This window comes from Thamnophis sirtalis, unplaced genomic scaffold, assembly GCF_051295495.1.
Source record: "Thamnophis sirtalis isolate CommonGarterSnake01/CBP01778 unplaced genomic scaffold, rThaSir2_p1.2 scaffold_3, whole genome shotgun sequence".
NCBI classification, from domain to species: Eukaryota; Metazoa; Chordata; class Lepidosauria; order Squamata; family Natricidae; genus Thamnophis; species Thamnophis sirtalis.
In genome coordinates, this window is record NW_028261383.1 from 142,784,296 (window position 1) to 142,803,839 (window position 19,544).

The 19,544-nt window shown below is 44.2% G+C and overlaps 1 protein-coding gene across 2 annotated transcripts in view; it reads left to right on the forward strand.

The window, feature by feature from the left end:
• Positions 1–15,118, forward strand: part of TROAP (trophinin associated protein) — a 30,643-nt gene extending 15,525 nt beyond the window's left edge. For both annotated transcript variants that reach the window (XM_087710292.1, XM_087710293.1), the window contains exons 7-17: positions 296–411; positions 1,213–1,256; positions 3,340–3,497; positions 3,967–4,060; positions 4,158–4,282; positions 5,558–5,617; positions 6,789–6,863; positions 8,005–8,103; positions 9,315–9,633; positions 10,772–10,944; positions 14,698–15,118. In XM_087710292.1, coding sequence (XP_087566418.1) covers positions 296–411; positions 1,213–1,256; positions 3,340–3,497; positions 3,967–4,060; positions 4,158–4,282; positions 5,558–5,617; positions 6,789–6,863; positions 8,005–8,103; positions 9,315–9,633; positions 10,772–10,944; positions 14,698–14,769 — 1,335 coding nt within the window. In that variant the 3' untranslated portion in view covers positions 14,770–15,118. The remainder of the gene's footprint in view (positions 1–295; positions 412–1,212; positions 1,257–3,339; positions 3,498–3,966; positions 4,061–4,157; positions 4,283–5,557; positions 5,618–6,788; positions 6,864–8,004; positions 8,104–9,314; positions 9,634–10,771; positions 10,945–14,697) is intronic.
• The last annotated feature ends 4,426 nt before the right edge of the window (positions 15,119–19,544 follow it).

Genomic DNA, 19,544 nt, shown 5'->3' on the forward strand with positions numbered 1-19,544 from the left:
CCAAGAAGCAACGGGAGTTTCTTGTTTTTCTTTGAAAACCTTTCGCTTTTCATCCAAGAAGCTTCTTCAGCTTGAATGAGAAGCAAAACATCTTCAAAGGAAAACCAGAAAGTCCAGTTGCTTCTTCGGGGAAAAAAGCACTTTTGGGACAACCATGACCTGGATGACTGAGAATCTCCATAGACATCATTATCTATTTGCTCATTTTCTTCCCTGCCTTGGGTTTCCTGCTACCTAATGGAGTTGTGCTGAGGAGTTGCTGCCCTGTGGCTCTAGCATTTGTTATCTCTGTCAGGTGGAGAAGGCAAAGGCGAACCAACTCACAAGGACCGTGGAAAGGGACAGTTCAGCGTCCAGTCTGGAGGCAAAACAGCCGAACAACGTTGCTGGGGGCAAGCTGCCAACACAAAAGTGAGAAAAGGGCCAAATTTCCCCTCGTGATTTTTTGGGGTTTGGATGGGTGGATTATGTTTGTAGTAAATAGAAGTCTTGGTAGTTCCGCTTGCTACTGGTAGACCTCAACATATGACCTTTCACTTAATAACCATTCGCGGTTACTGTGGCCTCAGCCATTGTACCTTGCAGCTTGTAAAGCACTTCTGCCCATCCTACAATGACACACTGCACAACCTTCCCACAGTCACATGACCCCATTTTGAGCACTTGGCAACCGGCTCACATTTTGGAATGGTGGTAAGGTCCTGCAGTCATGTGATCATGATGTGATATTTTTTGTCAGTTTTCAGCAAAAAATAAAACAAAAACCCACCCATTGGGGAGAATGGATTCAGACTTAGAACGGTGTGATCCATTTAACAATTGCTATTAAAATGGTTGTAAAATCAGGTCACGTGGGTGCCTTGACTTACGACTGTCTCAACTTCCATCTGAAATTCTAGTGCCAATTGTGATTGCAAATTGAGGACCACCTGTATAGGTTTCTTGGTTGCCACACTGGGCTCAGCGTGGCTTAATCCTAACTGAATGTTGAGTAATTTATTTTGAAGTAACATAGTTTTTCATTGCAGGTTTTTAAATGAGTGTTTTTTGCACCTCAGAGAGGAGGAAGGTATTTTCACCTTTTCAGTAAAGAGGAAAAAAGAGTTTTTAAACTCCCACCTTTGCCTTCCCTTTCCTCGCATTGTGAATTGCCTCATAAATCCACACTAGTTCTGATGCTTGTTAACTTTTTGTGCTTTTGCTCTTGAACAGCAGTTCAGTTGGCAGGAAGGAAATCGCAGGAACCTCTTGGAAGGGTGAGTGACTGCTTTCTTCTCTATGATCTAGAGCAGGCTTATCAAGCTGGCAGCCCATAGACCGGATACGGCCCGCAAAGGCCACACCCATCCCGGCTCTGCAAAGGAACAAAACATTGCGATATGTCATGATACAGTCCACGATGCAAGCGGGTTTCACACCCCTGATCTTGAGCCATGGGGAAGATTCTCTTCTCCTTTTTTATTTTGGAGTATAGCCTAAACTTGTCCCCTCTCTATGTCTATCAATATCAGTGAGAGAGTACAAATCAATCAGATAGTGTAGATCACGATTGTCAAACTCGATTTCATTGACGGCCACATTAGGGTTGTATTTGACCTCAGGGTGGGACGGAAGGGGGGGGGAGCCAGCTTGACATCACTTGTATTGGGGGGTGCCCATGGCATGGGGGTCTGAGTGCTCTGCCAGAGAAAATGGGCTCCTGAACTCTGTTTTCAGCTGCGATAGCCTCCTGCAACCCTCTGCCAGCAAAAACGGAGTGGCCCTCTCAAGCTCCATTTTTGCTAGCAGAGGCACCATAGGCTGGTCCTTCGCTGTTTCCAGGGAGCCGCCGTGAGCCAGATCTAAGCACCCTGTTGGCTGGATATGGCCTGCAGTTTGACACCCCTGGTGTAAATCAAACAGTATGAATTGTTTATCTTTCAGTAACGGTTCAACCCAGTTCTTGCCTTCATCTGACACTTGTTTTGTCACCATATAAAAAAATCCGGCCTGCTCAGCACACAGAGCATTCATAGGGAATAGCATTCATCAAAATTATCTCAAGATGGTATAGGTAGTCCTTGACTTACAATAGTTCATTTAGTGACCATTCAAAGTGACAATGGTACTGAGAAAAGTGACGTATGACCATTTTTCATACTTACAACCTTGTAGCATCCCATGGTCGTGTGATCAAAATTCAGACACCTGGCAACTGACTCATATTTGTGACGGTTGCAGTGTCCCAGGGTCATGTGATCACTTTTTGCGACCTTCTGAGAAAATCAATCAAAATGAAAAATCAAAATCAATGGGGAAGTCAGATTCAATTAACAACAATGTTACTAGCTTAACAGCTGCGATGTTTCACTTAACTGTGGCAAGAAAGATTGTAAAATGGGGCAAAACTCGCTTAAGAATGTTTTGCTAAGCAACAGAAATGTTGGGCCCAATTGTAGTTGTAAGTCGAGGGCTACCTGTATTGAGATTTCAAGCAACACTTGCTTTTCCTTGATAGAGACCAGCTTTTCCCAACCTGGGACCATTCAGGTGCGCTTGATTTTAGCTCCCTTAATTTCCCTCCAGTGTGACCTTGATTCCAAAGTATTGGATGATCACCTGTTTAGGGAAAACTGGTATAAAATAAGACTAGAGGTAGCCCTCTGGTTATGTCCATTTATTCAGCAACCATTGAAAGCTACAATGTCCCAAAGAATGTCTTTTTAAGAGGCAACCGGATTTTCGGGGTGTGTGTGGTTGAAGGGTCAAGCTTCTTCAGGTCTCTTCTTGAATGACAAGGGAAGTCTACTAGTAGTCCTCAACAAGGGAAAAGTCTTCAAAGAAAAACCAGAAAAGTCCAGTTGCCTCTTGAAAAAAAGCACCTTTGAGACAACAATGACCTGGATGACTCAGAATCTCCATAGAAAAAGCTACAATGGTGCTGGGGAAAAGAGGACTTACGCTGAGTCCTTAAGCTTGTGGCCATTGCCATGTCACTATAGTCATGTGATCAAAATTTGGATGCTTGGTGGCTGCCCTGCACTTGCAACCATTGCAGTGTCCTTTGGTCACCTTCTCCTGCCTTGCACGAGCTGCCTCCATTCCAACTTCCCCCACCCTCACCCCATCTGCCTGTTTCCTTGGCTATCTCTGCAGGGGGCAGGAGAGGCAAGAGGTTGTTGCCTAACGGCCACGACTGGGACTGCCAGGACTGCTGTCACTAAAAACGTGCAGCCACATGCTGTTTTACTTAATGGCCCCTTTGCTTAGCAAGTGGTGCAAATTAGGTCATAACCCAAAGACTCTCTGTAGTTCAGCTGAAGCTAACTTGGTGGCACTCCTTATCTTTTATCCTTACAGAGGAAGAGTTCACGCCAGACCCAGCAGCGAAAGCAAGCATCCTTTTGAACATAGGCTTGAGCCACTCCACCTTTGGGGCCACAGGCAAAGTGAGCCTGGCCCAGCGGGTACCGCTGAAAGATGCTCAGAAACAATCAGGAAGGTGCGACAGTGTGCAGGTGAGCAACACCACATCCCTTGGTTTGTTTTGGTTATTCCTAGATGCAGGAGGACACCTGCCTTGCATATGTACACCTTGGGCCTTCTCCTAACCCTGTTGTCTACTGGTAGTCCTCGACTTAGAACAGTTCGTTTAGTGACTGTTCAAAGTTACAACAGCACTGAAAAAAATGACCAATGACCCTTTTTCAAACTTACTACCATTGCAGCATCCCATGAAAATATAGTTGCAATGTCCCTGGGTCACGCGATTCCCTTCGGAGACCTTCTGACAAGCAAAGTCAGTGGGGAAGTTAATTTAAAAAGTGCAGTGATTCACTTAACGAATGGAAATTTGGGGCCCAATTGTGGTCATAAGTTGAGGACTACCTGTAGCTGTTGATGGGTTGCTAAGAAGGTTTCAACCTATGGAGGAGAAGCTTTCATCTGTGGTGACTGTTGGGCACTGACTTTGTTTCCTGTCCCTAGGGGGAAGATCTCGCTCTGTCCCAGCCCCGCACAACTGTTAGGTCAGCAGGGAAGTATGGCCGTGTGTCCTGCCGTACTACTCCAGGCCCTAAAGGTACCATTTACAGAGCGGTTGGAACTCTATTTCAATTTTGGAGCTTTTCATGATTGCATCTCCCTGATTTCTAACTTCCGTCTTGCCTGTTTTGCAGCTCTAGAGAAGCTGGAAGCTTCTGGAGCCCAGCAAACAAATACACCATTTGGGAGGTGTTCCAATGCTGAATGGTCACCTTATGGACTAGCCAGAAGAGTTCCCATTACTAACTCTCAACCCTTGGTTTGTACTTGAGGCAATCTACCTGAGAATGTCTGAACTGTATCCCTAATGTCCAGCTAGTTCTTGATAATAACCTGGTGGTTGATAAACCCACATATGTTTAGCACTGCTGAGTGGTTGGAGACAAAGATATCCTTTAGTACTTTGGCCCATATGTAAGATGTATATGTCCACTCCTGGCCCATATTAATAACCTTTTCTAGTTTCTTGTTTGTTCAGGCATAATTCAACATTGGTGGCTTTTAATCCATAAAGCCCTCTTTCTCTTGAAACCAAACATGTCTCCTTGCTTCTCTATTGTGGGTGGGAACTTGTGGCCCATTGGAGCTTCCTGAACTATAAGTCCCACCATCCCTCACCACTTACTACACTGGGTGAGACTGCTAGGATTTGTAATTCACAATTTATATGCTTTGCCCCTACAATGCATATAGATGTAATAATAGAATTATTATCTTTATGTTCTCCTTCATTTACCCTCACCTTTAAAAAGTTTGTAGGTGTCAGCAGGTGGAAGATGGTGACAGTTTAGTGATGTCACTTGCTCAGTGATAACCAGATTAGCACTGCTGCTTTTAGTGACGGGCCCAAATATTTTAGTTTCTTCATGGGAAATTCTGTTATATTTTCAATTAGTTGTGTACAGCTAATCCCCGACTTACTTGGAAAAAGTGACTTGCAACCTGCACTCACACCATTCCCACGATCATGTGATCACAGGCTCGCATTTACGACTGGTTGCAGTGTTATGTGGTCCTTAGATCATGATTTGCAACCTTTTTTATTTTTTGCCAAATTTTGACTCCCCAAAAAAAGCCTTCTGGAGAAGCCCAGTTTGCTTAATGAGCGCTGGATTTTGGTTCACAGCCACATGTTTAGCTTCAGAGCGGTCATGAAAATTTAATAAATTTAGGCCTGACTTGAAATTCCTGTTCAGATTGTGGTCAAAGCTCGATGATTACCCGTATATCAAATGGAAAGTGATATGCCCCATCTTTTACTGTTGAAGCTATCATCTCCAAAGGGTAAGGCAAAAGAGACTAAAATATTTTAAGCTGTCCTACAGTAAGATGGTCGCTTTGACTCAGAACTGTTTCATATAACCAGAAGCATTTCTGCAGTGCCATAATTGGGTGCGTGCTCAATGTGCTGTTATCATTGAATGATGAGCCTCCCTCCCCCCTGTTAGATTTGCCCCTTTTGAAGTACTGTCTTGCAGTTCTCTGTGATTCCATTCAGTCGTTCTCTGAATACTTTTCTCCTGTATTGGATCAGCGCCGTGCGACCTGGACACGTCACCGAATACGTCATACTGCCTGTACCACGGACAAAAGGGTGGGTACCCATCAGTTAAAAAAGACATAGCGGCAGAAAACTAGGCAATTTTGCTTCTAATAGCCAGGGAGACTTTGGCTCACAAGCTGGTCCAGATTCCTCTATTCCACATGTTAGAAAGGAGGCAAACCTAGATTGATCTTGACCTCACAAGAACATAATTTAGCATTTTTTTTCTAAACTGGGTGTCCATTACAAGCCACAGTATCAAAATGGAGATGCATCATGACATCATACAATTTGTGTAATTATCAGCTGGTATCATAATATTTGGGGGACACGGTACCTCAGTGGCTAAGACGCTGAGCTTGTCGATCAGAAAGGTTGGCGGTTCGAATCCCTACTGCTACGTAACAGAGTGAGCTTCAGTTACTTGTCCCAGCTTCTGCCAACCTAGCAGTTTGAAAGCATGTAAAAATGCAAGTAGAAAAATAGAGACCATCTTTGGTGGGAACGTCACAGCGTTCTGTGTGCCTTTGGTGTTTAGCCATGACCATGGAGACGTCTTTGGGCAGTGCTGGCTCTTCGGCTTTGAAACTGAGATGAGCACTGCCCCCTAGAGTCGGGAATGACTAGCACATATGTATGAAAGGAACCTTTACCTTTATCTATCATAATATTTGATGCAAGTATATAAGTTACATCACTTTTCTGATGGGTGTCAGATGCATATGTCATTTGGACCCTGGCAGACACCCATGGATGGATGCTCATGTGTTGGTATGTCTGATCTTGTGGCATTGCATTGTATCAGCTGGTACATGTTTCTGTAAGAAGAATTAGTTTTCTATTGTTCTTTGGGGAAGTAGTATTTTTTATTACTTTATTAATTATTAAATTTGTATGCCAACCTATTTCCCATGACTCTGGTTGTTTCACAAGTTAAAAAAAACATTTGTCAAATAGTAATTATCTGCCTCTACATATCTTCCACATCAAATAGTTGCTTCCCATAATTTGATTCTCATTATGGTTGCTTGGGTTCAGAGTTAGAAAGTAGATGTAGAGTGATTTTATCATTTGGACGCTTCACCTTTTGGCAAAAGTAAGCATTCTGTGGATGTATTCTCAAAATTTTGGTTTTAAAGAAATTTGAGTGAGTTGCCATGTCTTACTAAGATCTGGTAGATAAAGAGCCATTCATTTCTGTCCTCTAATATGTTCTTCTCAGGTCAAAATGATGGACAGAGTCACTGGACAGATGGGAGCTATTGACTCCAAGGAAGAAGACGCACCTGTGCCCTGGGTAAGTGGCAAACAATGGTGTTGCACAGGTCAGACAATATGTCTATAATGAGGGCTTGTGTCACAGGCATTCAGGCCTTCTAACGCATGGCCCAAAGTTCCTTGAACAGTTTAGCAATTTTTCTTATTTCTATCTGCCACAAGTACAGGTAGTCCTCAACTTACAACATTTTGTTTAGTGACCTTTCAAAGTTACAACGGCATTGAAACAATGTGATTTAGGATTGTTTTTCACAGTTGCGACCTTTGCGGGATCTCCATGATCATGTGATCCAAAATTCAAAGGCTTGGCAACTGGTTCATGGTTAAGACCATTGTGGTTTCCCAAGGTCACCTTTTGCGACTTTCTGACAAGCAAAGTCAGTGAGAAAGCCAGATTCACTTAACAACTGGTTTACTAGCTTATAGCTACAGTGATTCACTTAACAACTGTGGCAAGAAAAGTCGCAAAATGTAGCAAAACTCACTTAACAAATGTCTCACGTAACAACAGAAATTGTGGGCTCAATTGTGGTCGTAAGTCGAGACTAACTCTAAAGCTTTATTATAAAATATGTCACAGATATTAGATGCATTGATGTTCATTTAAGGTTTGCTGCCAGCCCGACCACATAACTCTTGTTAGGATTAGTTAGTTCATTTTACTTGGAGATAATCATGTTATCATGTTATTACTGTATATAAGAGGCCAATACAACATTGCTTGTGTTTTATGGTAGCTCACATGTTGTTTATTCTTTCTACTTTATTGTTGCAAATTATGAAATTCTTGGTAAATATGATTTCCGAATTTCTGATCTAAACTAAACTTGTTAAATATAGAATTTTAATCTAAATTTTTATAAGCTAAATGTGGTTTACAGTAATTTATTGTGAAGACCTTTCGGGTTTTTAAAAAAAGGTTGTGTTCCTAAAACTAAAACCAGAAATAATATAAATGGAACCAAGTTCTTTTGGCAGGCCTGGCAAAATTATAGCAGCCATGCTGGGATGCTTGCTGAGGTCTGGAAATCATTGCCCAGCCAAAAATGGACCAGGGAGGAAATCCTCCTCATGTTTCTGCCTGTTCTTGACAGACTTTTAGTGTAGAATGTGTTTCAGAGGAAGTGATTTGTGACATTTCCCCATCCACATACACACAGGGGAAAATAGCTGTGCGTCTTTTTGAGGAGGAAATGGCAGCATCGGTGAAGAAAGTACCAGCTGTTCCTGAGATTAACAAAGAAATGGGAAAGCTTCAGGTAGGCAAGGGAGTCTTGAGAGTGGGACTCAAATTGTGGTGGTGTTTTTTGTTTTTTTTTAGAAATGAGTTTTAAATGGGGAACATGCCATGTGGTGATTGCAAGTGTTACAGCTTACAGAAGTGGCTATTGGGGGGGGGGAGGCTGTAAACCTGTGGTCTTCCCCCCACAGGCTTGGCCCAGACCAGCGGTGGGATTCCAAATCTTTTACTAATGGTTCTATGAGAACGTGCTTCATATGGGCTTCGCACATGGACCTAATGCATGCTTAACACTCAAAAACTGCCCTCGGTGTTGGTGCTGGTGAGCTGAGCTGTTGTTTAGCTCAGCAGAGGTGTAGCAATCTGCTCTGCTGGGCAGATCAGCTGAGCTAAAAAACAAGGGAATGTAGGACAGGGAACGGCAGGGGTGGGAGGGAGGGGCCAACCAGAGGTGGTATTTGCCGGTTCTCCAAACTACTCAAAATTTCCACTACCGGTTTGCCAGAACCCGTCCGAACCGGCTGAATACCACCTCTGGCCCAGACTCCCAAAATGGCTTCCAAAAGTGATGTGCCATGATTATGTTAAACTTGTACAAGAGGGTGGTTACTAAAGAGACCAAAAACAAGCAATGGCAGCCTTGGCAGCCTTGGCTGATTTTAAAAATTTAGACACAGGGATGGGCCTTGTCAGGAGTAGCCCAATACCTAAAGGGCTGTGGGCTGCAGATGTGGAAGTTGAGCAAATTTCTCAGGAGAAAGCGTCAACAAACACCTCTGTGTGGTTTTCACGAAGACTCCATGGGTTGTGGTGACAGGGATGGTACAGGGTGGTTGGGGCTGCTATGTTGTATCCTGTTTTCTCGAAAATAAGACTTCCCTGGATAATAAGCCCAATCAGGATTTTGAACGTATGCGCTAAAATAAACCCTCCCCCAAAAATATTGCCACGCAGCAGCAGCCATGAGGCAACCACGCTCGCTGCCTCCTGCACCTCCAAAATAATAAGACTTCCCCAAAAATTAAGCCAAGCCAAGAAAAATAAGACCCTATCTTATTTTCAGGGAAACATGGTACAGCAGCAAACTTCGGAGGTCTTCTGGGGGAAACAGCAGCTCAGCTGCCTCTTATTCGGAGAAACAAGTTGCTTGCTAGGTGAACTATGTTTCCTGTGGATTCTGGCTGGGGACACCTTTTTTCCTCACAGTTCTTTGCGTTCTTCTCCCTCCAGCGTATTGAATACCTCGCCAAGCTCTTGCAGCAGGAGATGGAGGGTGACATTGATTATGAGGGGACCCCCTCACTAAAGAAATTGCACAAGCGCTTGACGATTCACAGCTCACCAACTCGGGGGGCTTCTGAGCCTGAACTACCTTCTACACCTCTCCAGGATCCTAAACCAAGCTTGTGTGAACAGGCTACAGACTTGAATAATGTGGCTGTTACCCCTGCACCTTGCTCCACCCACACCACTTCCAGCCAGCTGCATGTCTGCTCCAGCCCCTCCCCGGAAGTAGTCATCTGCCCTTCATCCAGTGCGACGAGTAGAGGTGAGGCAGGAAAGACAACTTGAAGAAAAGGTCTCTAGTAGTGGTGGGCAGGCATTTTTAAGGAAGTAAGATATTTTGGTGGCTCTGGACTTTCATCTGCAACAACAACAGCTGTGCTGGCTGGGGGATTCTGGGAGTTGAAGTCCACAGGACTTAAAGTTGCCAAGGTTGAGAAACACTGCTCTAGAGCAAGGGACTCAAAAATGGCTGGCTGAGGAATTCTGGGAGTTGGAAGTCCACAAGTCTTAACGTTACCAAGTTTGGAGGCCCCTACTCTAGAGTTTCTTGTTGAAATTCAGCTCTTAGCACTTGTCATTGTCTGAGACTTGCCATTGAAGAAGTGTCCTGACTTGATCATAGTCCATGGACAGCAAAACCCCTGCAGATAGGTCATAGGCCTTCAGTTTGTATCTTAAGGCCCACTTTCAGAACAAGTGGGGTTGGCCAGAGATTGTTAGAGCCAGTTCCATACAATAAAAACAAAATTTTAACTAAAGATTAAAGATTGCCAACCCTTTCCACCGATGACTGGAGAAACCCACTGAGAATACCAAAGCAGTACCGGCTGGACAATCTGTCAAGAGCAGGCTGTCTTCTACATTGGCGGTGTGACAGAAGGACTCCCCATAGACTTTAAGTTTACTGACAGGTGTCCTTTCTCCACTGTTCCCTGTGAGAACAAATCACAAGGCCAGAAGGATGCCTGAAACCACTGCAGGGGACTCTGAAGCGTTGTGAAGGGAACTGAGGGCACAAAAGGTATTTTCTCAAAAGACCTGGCCCAGAAAAAGGGGAGAAAATTCTGGAAGTGAACAACTGTAGTTATGCATGCAATGACCATAGGAATGCTTGAAAAGGGGATGCTTTTCTGAAACGAGGGATTCCTGGCAAGATATATTTTGTTCCTTATGAGCACCAAGAAGAAATGCATTGGGAAAGTGTCTTCCAAACTAATCTGGGGTCTTTAAATGGACCCCCATGAGAGAGAGATGACAGACCAGAAAGTAGCCAGAAGAACAATAACCCAGGAACCTGCAATTCACCAGGTGTTGTGCCCAGGCGGCATAAAAGAGTCAGGAAGTATCAAAAAATCTATCTGTCTATAATCAGCCATGCTTCCTTCTGTTTGCCCCTGTAGGTGTCGCAAAACAACGGTTGGATCACCTCCGCACTGCCCCCCTTCGTTTCCACGAAGCCTGCCTAAATGACGAATGTGCCTTCTACACATCTCGCCTTGCCTCCCTGGCTCAGCCCTCGGCACATCGGTGCCAAGAGCCGGTGGCAAAAATGCTGAACGCTCACGATACCATGGTAAGATTGGACTTAGCTTGCCGATGTGCTGGGGGAGCAGCATGTCCAGGTTACCTAAGCCAAAAAGCAACTCCTGATGTTTACAGAAAACATGTACTTGAAAGAATGACCCATGTTGTTCTTTGAAAGTATGGTGTAGCTCAAGGGATGATAATCGTTCCCCTTAGTGCATTTGAGATTTGAGAAGTTTATTTATATGCCGCCCTTTTCCCTGGGGGGACTCAGGGCGGCTTACAACTCGAAAAGGGGGGGGGGAAACAAACATTTAACACGTAGGACAGTACGTCATTAAAAAAACACAACATTCATACTATTCGGGTGGGTTACAGTCTTTAGCCCCAGGCCTGACGGGATAGCCAGATTTTGAGGGCTGTGCAGAAGGTCTGGAGGGTGGTGAGGGTACGAATCTCCACGGGGAGATCGTTCCATAGGGTCGGAGCTGCCACCGAGAAGGCTCTCCTCCGCGTGGTTGCCAGTTGGCATTGACCGGCAGATGGGACTCGGAGGAGGCCTAATCTATGGGATCTAATAGGTCGAGTGGAGGTGATTGGCAGTAGGCGGTCTCTCAAGTACCCAGATCCACTACCATGAAGGGCTTTATGGGTGACAAGTAGCACCTTGAAGCGAACCCGGAGATCGACAGGTAGCCAGTGCAGCTCGCGGAGGATAGGTGTTATGTGGGTGAAGCAAGGTGCACCCACAATCGCTCGCGCGGCCGCATTCTGCACTAGCTGAAGTCGCCGAATACTCTTCAAGGGCAGCCCCATGTAGAGCACATTGCAGTACTCCAGCCTAGAGGTCACAAGAGCACGAGTGACTGTTGTGAGAGCCTCCCGGTTCAGGTAGGGGCGCAACTGGTGCACCAGGCGAACCTGGGCAAATGCCCCCCTGGTCATAGCTGACAAATGGTGTTCAAAAGTCAGCTGTGGGTCCAGGAGGACTCCCAAGTTGCGGACCCTGTCTGAGGGGCGTAGTGTTTGACCCCCCAGCCTGAGAGATGGAATACTTGCCGAATTAGTGGGAGGGAAACACAACAGCCACTCGGTCTTATCTGGGTTGAGCACGAGTTTGCTAGCCCTCATCCAGTCCCTAACAGCTTCAAGGCTCTGGTTCATCATGTCCACCGCTTCATTGAGTTGGCACGGGGCGGACAGATACAACTGAGTATCGTCCACATACTGGTGGTATTTTATCCCGTGCCGCCGAATGATCTCGCCCAGCGGTTTCATGTAGATGTTGAAAAGTAGGGGGGACAAGACCGAACCCTGCGGCACCCCATATGTTAGGGGCCTAGGGGTCGATCTCTGCCCTCCAACTAACACCAACTGCAACCTGTCCGAGAGGTAAGAGGAGAACCACCGCAAAACAGTGCCTCCCACCCCCACCTCCCGCAGTCGTCGCAGAAGGATACCATGGTCGATGGTACACGAAATTTGTGTATGATGGGCTATGCTGCCATTTTCCCACATGAAAAGAAATGCTCTATTCCGTATGGTTTACAAAGGGAGAGTCTATTTACTTGTTTGCCCAAATTCAGTGCCCAAAATCAGAGGATCTGCAGTGGCATGTGTATACAAAACGGGCTGAACCTTTTATGCATGTTCCCACAACTTTGAATTGAATGCTCTGGCTAACATGAGGTATTTTACTCATGAGATGCAACTCTCCCCTCCCTTCCCTTTCTTGCCCTACTGTGAAGAGGCTCAAAACCTGGCTCTGCCTGATAGGAATGTTCCATGTTGAGAGGATCATTACGTTAGGAAGAAGATCCGTGCTGCACCCTGTAACATTTGTTGTTTAAAAAAATTATTTAATCTATGGATTTAAAATAAAACAAATTGTTTTGTACCTTTGTTTTTTATGAAAATTGTAAGCCATCCAGAGCCGCTTGACAGTGTTATATAAATTTAATCAAATCAAATAATTTTGAGGTTTAAAGGATCTATTTCTGAGGAAAAAATGAGATGCAAGAAGTACCGTATTTTTTGAGTATAAGACACACCTTCCCCCACCTCCCCCAAAAGAGGGTGAAAATCTGGGTGCGTCTTATACAATGAATACAGCATTTTTGTCTTCCCCCTTTGCCTGCCCCCTTCGCAAAAATGGACATGCAGAGGGTTTGGGAGGCCTGAAAAGTGCTCGTCGTTTTTGCTCATTTTTGCCCCCCAACCTCAGGAGCACTCTACAAGAATCCCAAAGCCTATGCATGTCCTATTTTTTTGCAAAAAAAATGGGCCATTTTTTGCTTATTTTTGCCCCCAGACCCGAGGAGCACTTTGTAGGCCTCTCAAACTCCGTGCATGCCCCATTTTCCACAAAAAATGAGATGTGCAGAGGGTTTGGGAGGCCTGCAGAGTGCAAAAACTTTTTTAAAAAATTTACCTCTTCAAAAACTTGGTGCGTCTTATACTCCGGTGCAAAATACGGTATGTCTGGCTTGTAGAATTATGGGCTCCAAAACATGCAGGTGTGCTGAGGGCAGAGCAGGGGCATATCAGAACATTCTTATCATGGGTCAGGCATGTTCTGAGTTGTTTTCTGTGGCAACCAAGAGCTTTGTATTAACCTTTATTTCAAGACAGGCTCATTCTTCAAAGAAAAGGGTATATGCTTGCTCTTTTCTTCTTAAGACCGGATTGCCATTAAACTGCTGACATTTTAATTGCTGTGTTTGCCTGGACTGAAATGGTGGCCGCTGGCATTGTAGTTCAGCTTGCTTTTGATCAATATTGTCCATCTTTTTCTTGTCTGTATACCCTTTACTTGAAGCTTAGCGATGCATTCATGTAGTTTCTGTGTAAGTTACTAAAATCTGTAGCTGATTTGGTGCTGTGTCTTATTTATTCAGAACTAGCTGATAACCCGGCATTGTCTGGGTATTTTCCCCCTTACCAGAGGGAGCCCCCTTGTGGAGTACTATTAAGCCATTACCATGGCAACTCCAATGTGCTGTACAGTAGAAGCCATTTTACGGCAGTACAGTAGAATCCATTTGAAGGCACAAAAGGCTGTATTACAACAGAACACACACCCAGAGTGGTATTAGGGATGTCTTACCCCCACAGTATTTGTTTCCAGAGAGTAAGTCATCTGTGTACCAAGTTTGGTTGAAATTGCTCAAGGCATTCCAGAGTTATGCTGGAACATAAACACACACACACACACACACACACACAGAGCCATTTTTATATAGGGAGATTAGTTGTTTGTTTGTTTTTTGACAGGGGGGCCAGCAAGAGAGCCAGTTTGGCCTAGTGGTTAGGGCGTCAGGCTAGAAATCAAGGTACCATGAGTTCAAGTCCTGCTTTAGACATAAAAGTTGGCTGGGGGACCTTGAGCCAGTCACTCTTTCTCAGGCCAATTAACTTCACAAGGTTGTTGTGGGGAAAATATAAGAAGGAGCTATGTTGGATATGTTTGCCGCTTTGAGTAATAATAATAACAACAAAGGGTTGAATTTTCTAACAGTTTTTTTTTCTTCATGAGACACATTTGTGGATTTTTCCTTTTATAATTTTTAGAAATGCTCTTCTACACCATAGTAATTACCACTTTGGTAATGTAGCACTTTCAACACATTATCTGGAACAGTTTTTCTCCTGAGGCTAAGGAATAAACTTAAGAGTCCTTAGAGATGTAGCAGTTGTCATCCCACCTCAGGAGATGTTCTTGATCAGATGTTAGAAGCTTGATAATGGCCAATGAATATATTATCTCTGCTAAAACGTTTGCTCTCTCTATCTCTTTAATCAGCACTTTACACCCATCTTGGCATCTGCACCTATTTCCCCACTTTCAGAGGAAGAAAGGACTCTACTTTCCTGAAAAAAGGTGCCATGCCTTTGTTTTGGGGTTGGCCGATGGGAGACAAGGGCCTTGGCAATAGTTGAAAGGGAAGGAGGAAAAGCTGCAAAAGCCATTGTGACAAGCAACTACAAAATGATCCTGCATTTTCCAGGATACGCTAACATTAATTGTAAACTGTTTTTTTTTAAATAAAATAAAACTGTAAAAGAGTTGCCTTGTTGTTTTCCCTAAAAAAAAAAAGTATGAGTTCAGAAGATATTTGAATAAATAAAGCCATCCTGTGAAATAGCCTTGCCTTGCCAGATTTTGTTACAGGTGCTTTCTACACATCTCACTGTGTTTGTAAGGGGAACTACTGTATGAAGGGAGTTGTTTACACATTTTGTTGGATAATAACAGTATTTGTACTGAAATAGAAAAATAAAGACCAACAGCCAATCTTTCTACCTCCATTTCTTCTTCTCCATTGGTTGTAAAGTTATTTTTTTCACCACTGTCATACTTTTGAACAGGCACTGAATGAAACGGTGAGGACTACTTGAAGTCAAATTACGTAGTGACAAAGCACAATATTATTCTTGCAAAATCCTCCTCAGGATGAACTCAAGCAAACCCTCGGGTGGTTTAATACTATGTGTGAACACAAACTACAGTATTTGTTTTAAGGTGGTGGTGAGGAAGGCTTGTGGAATCTCAGTTACTGCTTTTGTGTGGAGAGACTGCTGAAAGTGACCTTAAGAGTAAGATGCAAAATTTTAAATAAAGGTTGAACCGTGGGAGGGAGGGGGAAACCTTGTTCTTTTCACGCAAAAGGGTTAATTTTTCACCAAGCCCAGCTGCACCTAGGCTCTAGGTAAAGTAGTTTTTATCTGATTCATTTCTATTGCCCCTGTCATGCCCAATGGGCAGTGATGGATGACCCAGCAACCTCTGCTTCATCCAACTACTCCCATCCTATTTCATCTGAGCTAAATGAGAATAAATGATGTGCTTGCTCTTTCCTGTAGGCCTTGCAAAGATATCAAGCTTTAACCACCGCCTTCCCAGGCAGGCTTGCTGGTGGAGCAGGGGAAACATCTCTCTCTTCCCTGACAAGGGCAAGATGGCCATCTGAGAAGGGCTCAGCGCACTGCTTTAGGTAATAAGGGTACGAATTAAGGATTGTGCAATGTGGACAGACCACTGCAGGAGAATATACTATGCCAGGAAGCCTAGAATTAAACCAAAAGTAAGTTTGCCTGGAGAAAAGACTGAGCAGAAAATAACATTATTTCATCACATGTGTAAACAGCTCTTCACATGAAGGAGAACATGTAGCAGTGGTGGATTCCGGCCAGTACGCTCCGGTGTGGATGTACTGGTGGGAACAGCGGTCACTGTACCGGAACAGTGTTTTGGTGTGCCCATCCGCCCGCCCGTGTTCCTTACCTGCTTTTAAGCCAATTGGGTTATTTGTGCATGCGCACTCAGCATATGGTGCCTCCATGACCTCTACAGAGCAGCTGGAGCATCGCAGGGCAGTGGGTGCGCCTGCGTGCGCAGTGTACATGCCCAAGGTGGACGCCCGGCCCTGTTGCACTGTAGCGGTTGCAACAGGATCCTGAACCCACCACTGACATGTAGTATTGTACCCCCCAGAAAGTTTTTAAACTGAAAATAATCCTTTGTCCACCAAATATTCTGTGCTGGCCAGAATAAAGCTGCAACCTGCAACATGGAGAGAAATCGTACTTATATTGTACTGGGAGGGAAAAAATGAGTGTTTCTTTCCTTGCCACAGCAGATGACAGCTTCTGACAGCTTCCAACTGACCTTAGTTAAAATTAAGAAGCTAAATAGAGTCAGACCTGGTTAGTATTTGAATGGGAGACCACCAGAAAATCCCAGAGACCATAACTATCCTAGCTAAAAAACTTCTTGACTAAAGACCATGTCAGACCATTTCTGTATTGTTTCCTTGGAAAGAGAAATGGCTTACCACTGAGGTCCAGAAGAACGAAATAAAGACATTAATAATTTGGACATCAGGAAGCTAGATCCTAAGGGCCTGAGGGCGAGCGCCACATCAAGACTCAAAATCCTAAAAGACAAGCTCAATTCATATGAGAAAGTCTAAAGATATGATCCTGAAATCATAGGTACAAACTATCCCAGTAAGGCAGAAAAATGAGGGGGGAAATCATTGAGAGTCTGTGAATAAAAATGCTTAGCAAATTGAGAAAGAAGCTGAGCGAAGACAGTAGCTAAGGTAGGGTCCAAACCAGAGGTGGGTTGCTCCTGGTTTGGCCTGGATCGGGCAAACCGGTAGTAACAGCGGCAGAAGGCTCCGCCCACCTACCCGGACGCTTCTGCACATGTGCAGAAGCATTGTATGCACGGACGTGCGAGCGAACAGGTAATAAAAAATTTGGAAATCCACCACTAGTCTAAACTGCAGTGGAGATAGTCATGGAAGCCACAGTTCAGAAAATGCCGACACTGGTGAGGACAGCAAAATATAGTTAGGTTTTTGGTGAGGGATGCGATGTGGAGGTTGCCTATTGTAAAAGAAGAGAGAGGGGAGCCCTTTTGTCTCTTGCCCCGGAAAGGAGGGTCAGGAATACAGGAAACCCTCAGATTAGGTCCATTTGTTTAGCAACCATTTTGAAAGGCAGCACTGAAAAAAAATGAATGTACCACCGGCCTTCAAACTTCCAGCATTGCAGCATCCCCACAGTCATGTAATTGTGAGTCAGCCATTCAGGGGCCTGACTTGCAATTATGACATCACAGGGAGGTGTGTTCACATCTTTACCATTTAGGACTTTCACGGCCAGCTTTCCACACACAAAGTCAAGGGGGAAGGAAGGTTGATCAGCAGGGAAGGTTGCAAGTTGCTTTGGTAAGTTGCTCCTGCAGCTTCTTCTCTTCTTCACATCTGCCTGTAGTCTACACTGCTCCCCCACTCCCCAACAGTTCTCCTGCACTCCAAACTTCCTTGACTTACAACCACAGTTGATCCTGAAATTTCCGTTATGACGCTCTCTCCATTTCCCACTCATTCATTCCCTAGTTCAGGGATGGGCTACTATGGCCCCTATTGCTTCATTATGACCAAATGGCTAAAGAATTCTGGGAGATGAAGTCCCCAGGTCATAAAGGGGCAATTGCTTTTTCAGGAGGCAACTGGACTTTGTTTTTTCTTTTGAAGACGTTTCGCTTCTCATCCAAGAAGCTTCTTCAGCTCTGACAGGATAGTGGGGAATGGAAGGATTGATACTCCTTGCAGACAGCTGGTAATCTGCATCCTTTTAGAGGGTCCTTGAAGCACTTGGAGGTTTATCTGTGTCCTCAGAGTCACCTGAGCAGTGCTCCTGGTTCCTGTTGTCTGCAATTTTCCCTTTGGAAATCCGTTCCTACTCCCACACCATTCAAAGGGTGTTCATCCCAAACCTTTGGGACAACCATGATCTGGATGACTGAGAATCAGACGTAAAGGGGGCCATAGTTGCCTGCCTGTGATCTAGGTGATAAAGGAGCTTAGGGCTGGAGAAACCTACACCCTAAATATCTCTCCTCCCCCATCTTTTTTTGCAGCAAAAAAAAGCTACACTTTGCCTTCAAAAATTGTTCCTCATCTTTCCTAGATTTCTTCTTTTAATGCTAATTGCAATCTGGCTGGGCCCTCCTCGTGGTTTACCATGGTAATTTAATTAATTTTGCCTTGAATTACATTTTAGATCAGTTTTTATAGAATTGCGAGACATGAATTGTGAGATATGAATACACAATCTTTTCTCTGAAATTAGCTCGTCTAAAAGACGACTCTTCAATTCTGAAAGAACAAAGGAGTGATCATATTAGTGTTTGGCCACTAGATGGCAGCAATGTCCCAACTTCACTTTGGTAATTGCATTTTGTATCTATCCCATTTTTAAAACAAATAGTCACTGTGAGTACTTTTTTCACATTCTATCTGCTCTGGAGAAGAGCAGGAACACCGCTCTAAAAAATTAACTAGAGGTAAATAAAAGGCATATTAGCCAGGAAGAGGCTAAAAATTGGGCTAAGTTATACTTGTCCTGAATCTCATACCTAAACTCTCTGAGAACAATCAGGCTTTTTTCATCTTCCTGGAAGGAAATGATGCAAATGAGTGATGCACATTATGATTTTTATATATTTATCAATTAAGCATTATATGCTTCTAAAAGTCTGTCTGATTTTGGCTTGCATTAAAGATATTTAATGCAATAAACTTTTTAAAGTCAGGAATACGACAGGCAGTAGGGAAGGAAAAAGAACCACCTCACTAACCTCTTACAAATAGTTCTTGACTTACAACCACAACTGAGCCCACAATTTCTGTTGCTAAGTGAGACGGCTGTTAAGTACCATATTTTTGGAGTATAAGGTGCATCTTTTCCCCTCAAAAACGAGGATGAAAATCTGGCTGCGTCTTATACACTGAATACAGCATTTTTGGCCTCCCGAACCCCAGCCCCCTTTGCAAAAATGGCTGTGCGTAGTCTTTAGGAGGATTCCAGAGTGCTCCTGGAGGATGGGGAGGGCAGAAACGAGTGAAAAACGGGTCATTTTTTGCTCGTTTCCCCCCACCAGTCTCCTGGAGCACCCTGGAAGCCTCCTAAAGGCTTTATTTTGACAGAAAACAGGCCCATTTTCACGAAAGATGGACCGTTTTTGGGAGGTCTGCAGAGTGCAAAAACGTGTTTTGTTCTTAATTTGCCCCTTCAAAATCTTGGTCCGTATTATACTCTGAAAAATACGGTAGGTTTTGTCCGATTTTATGATAT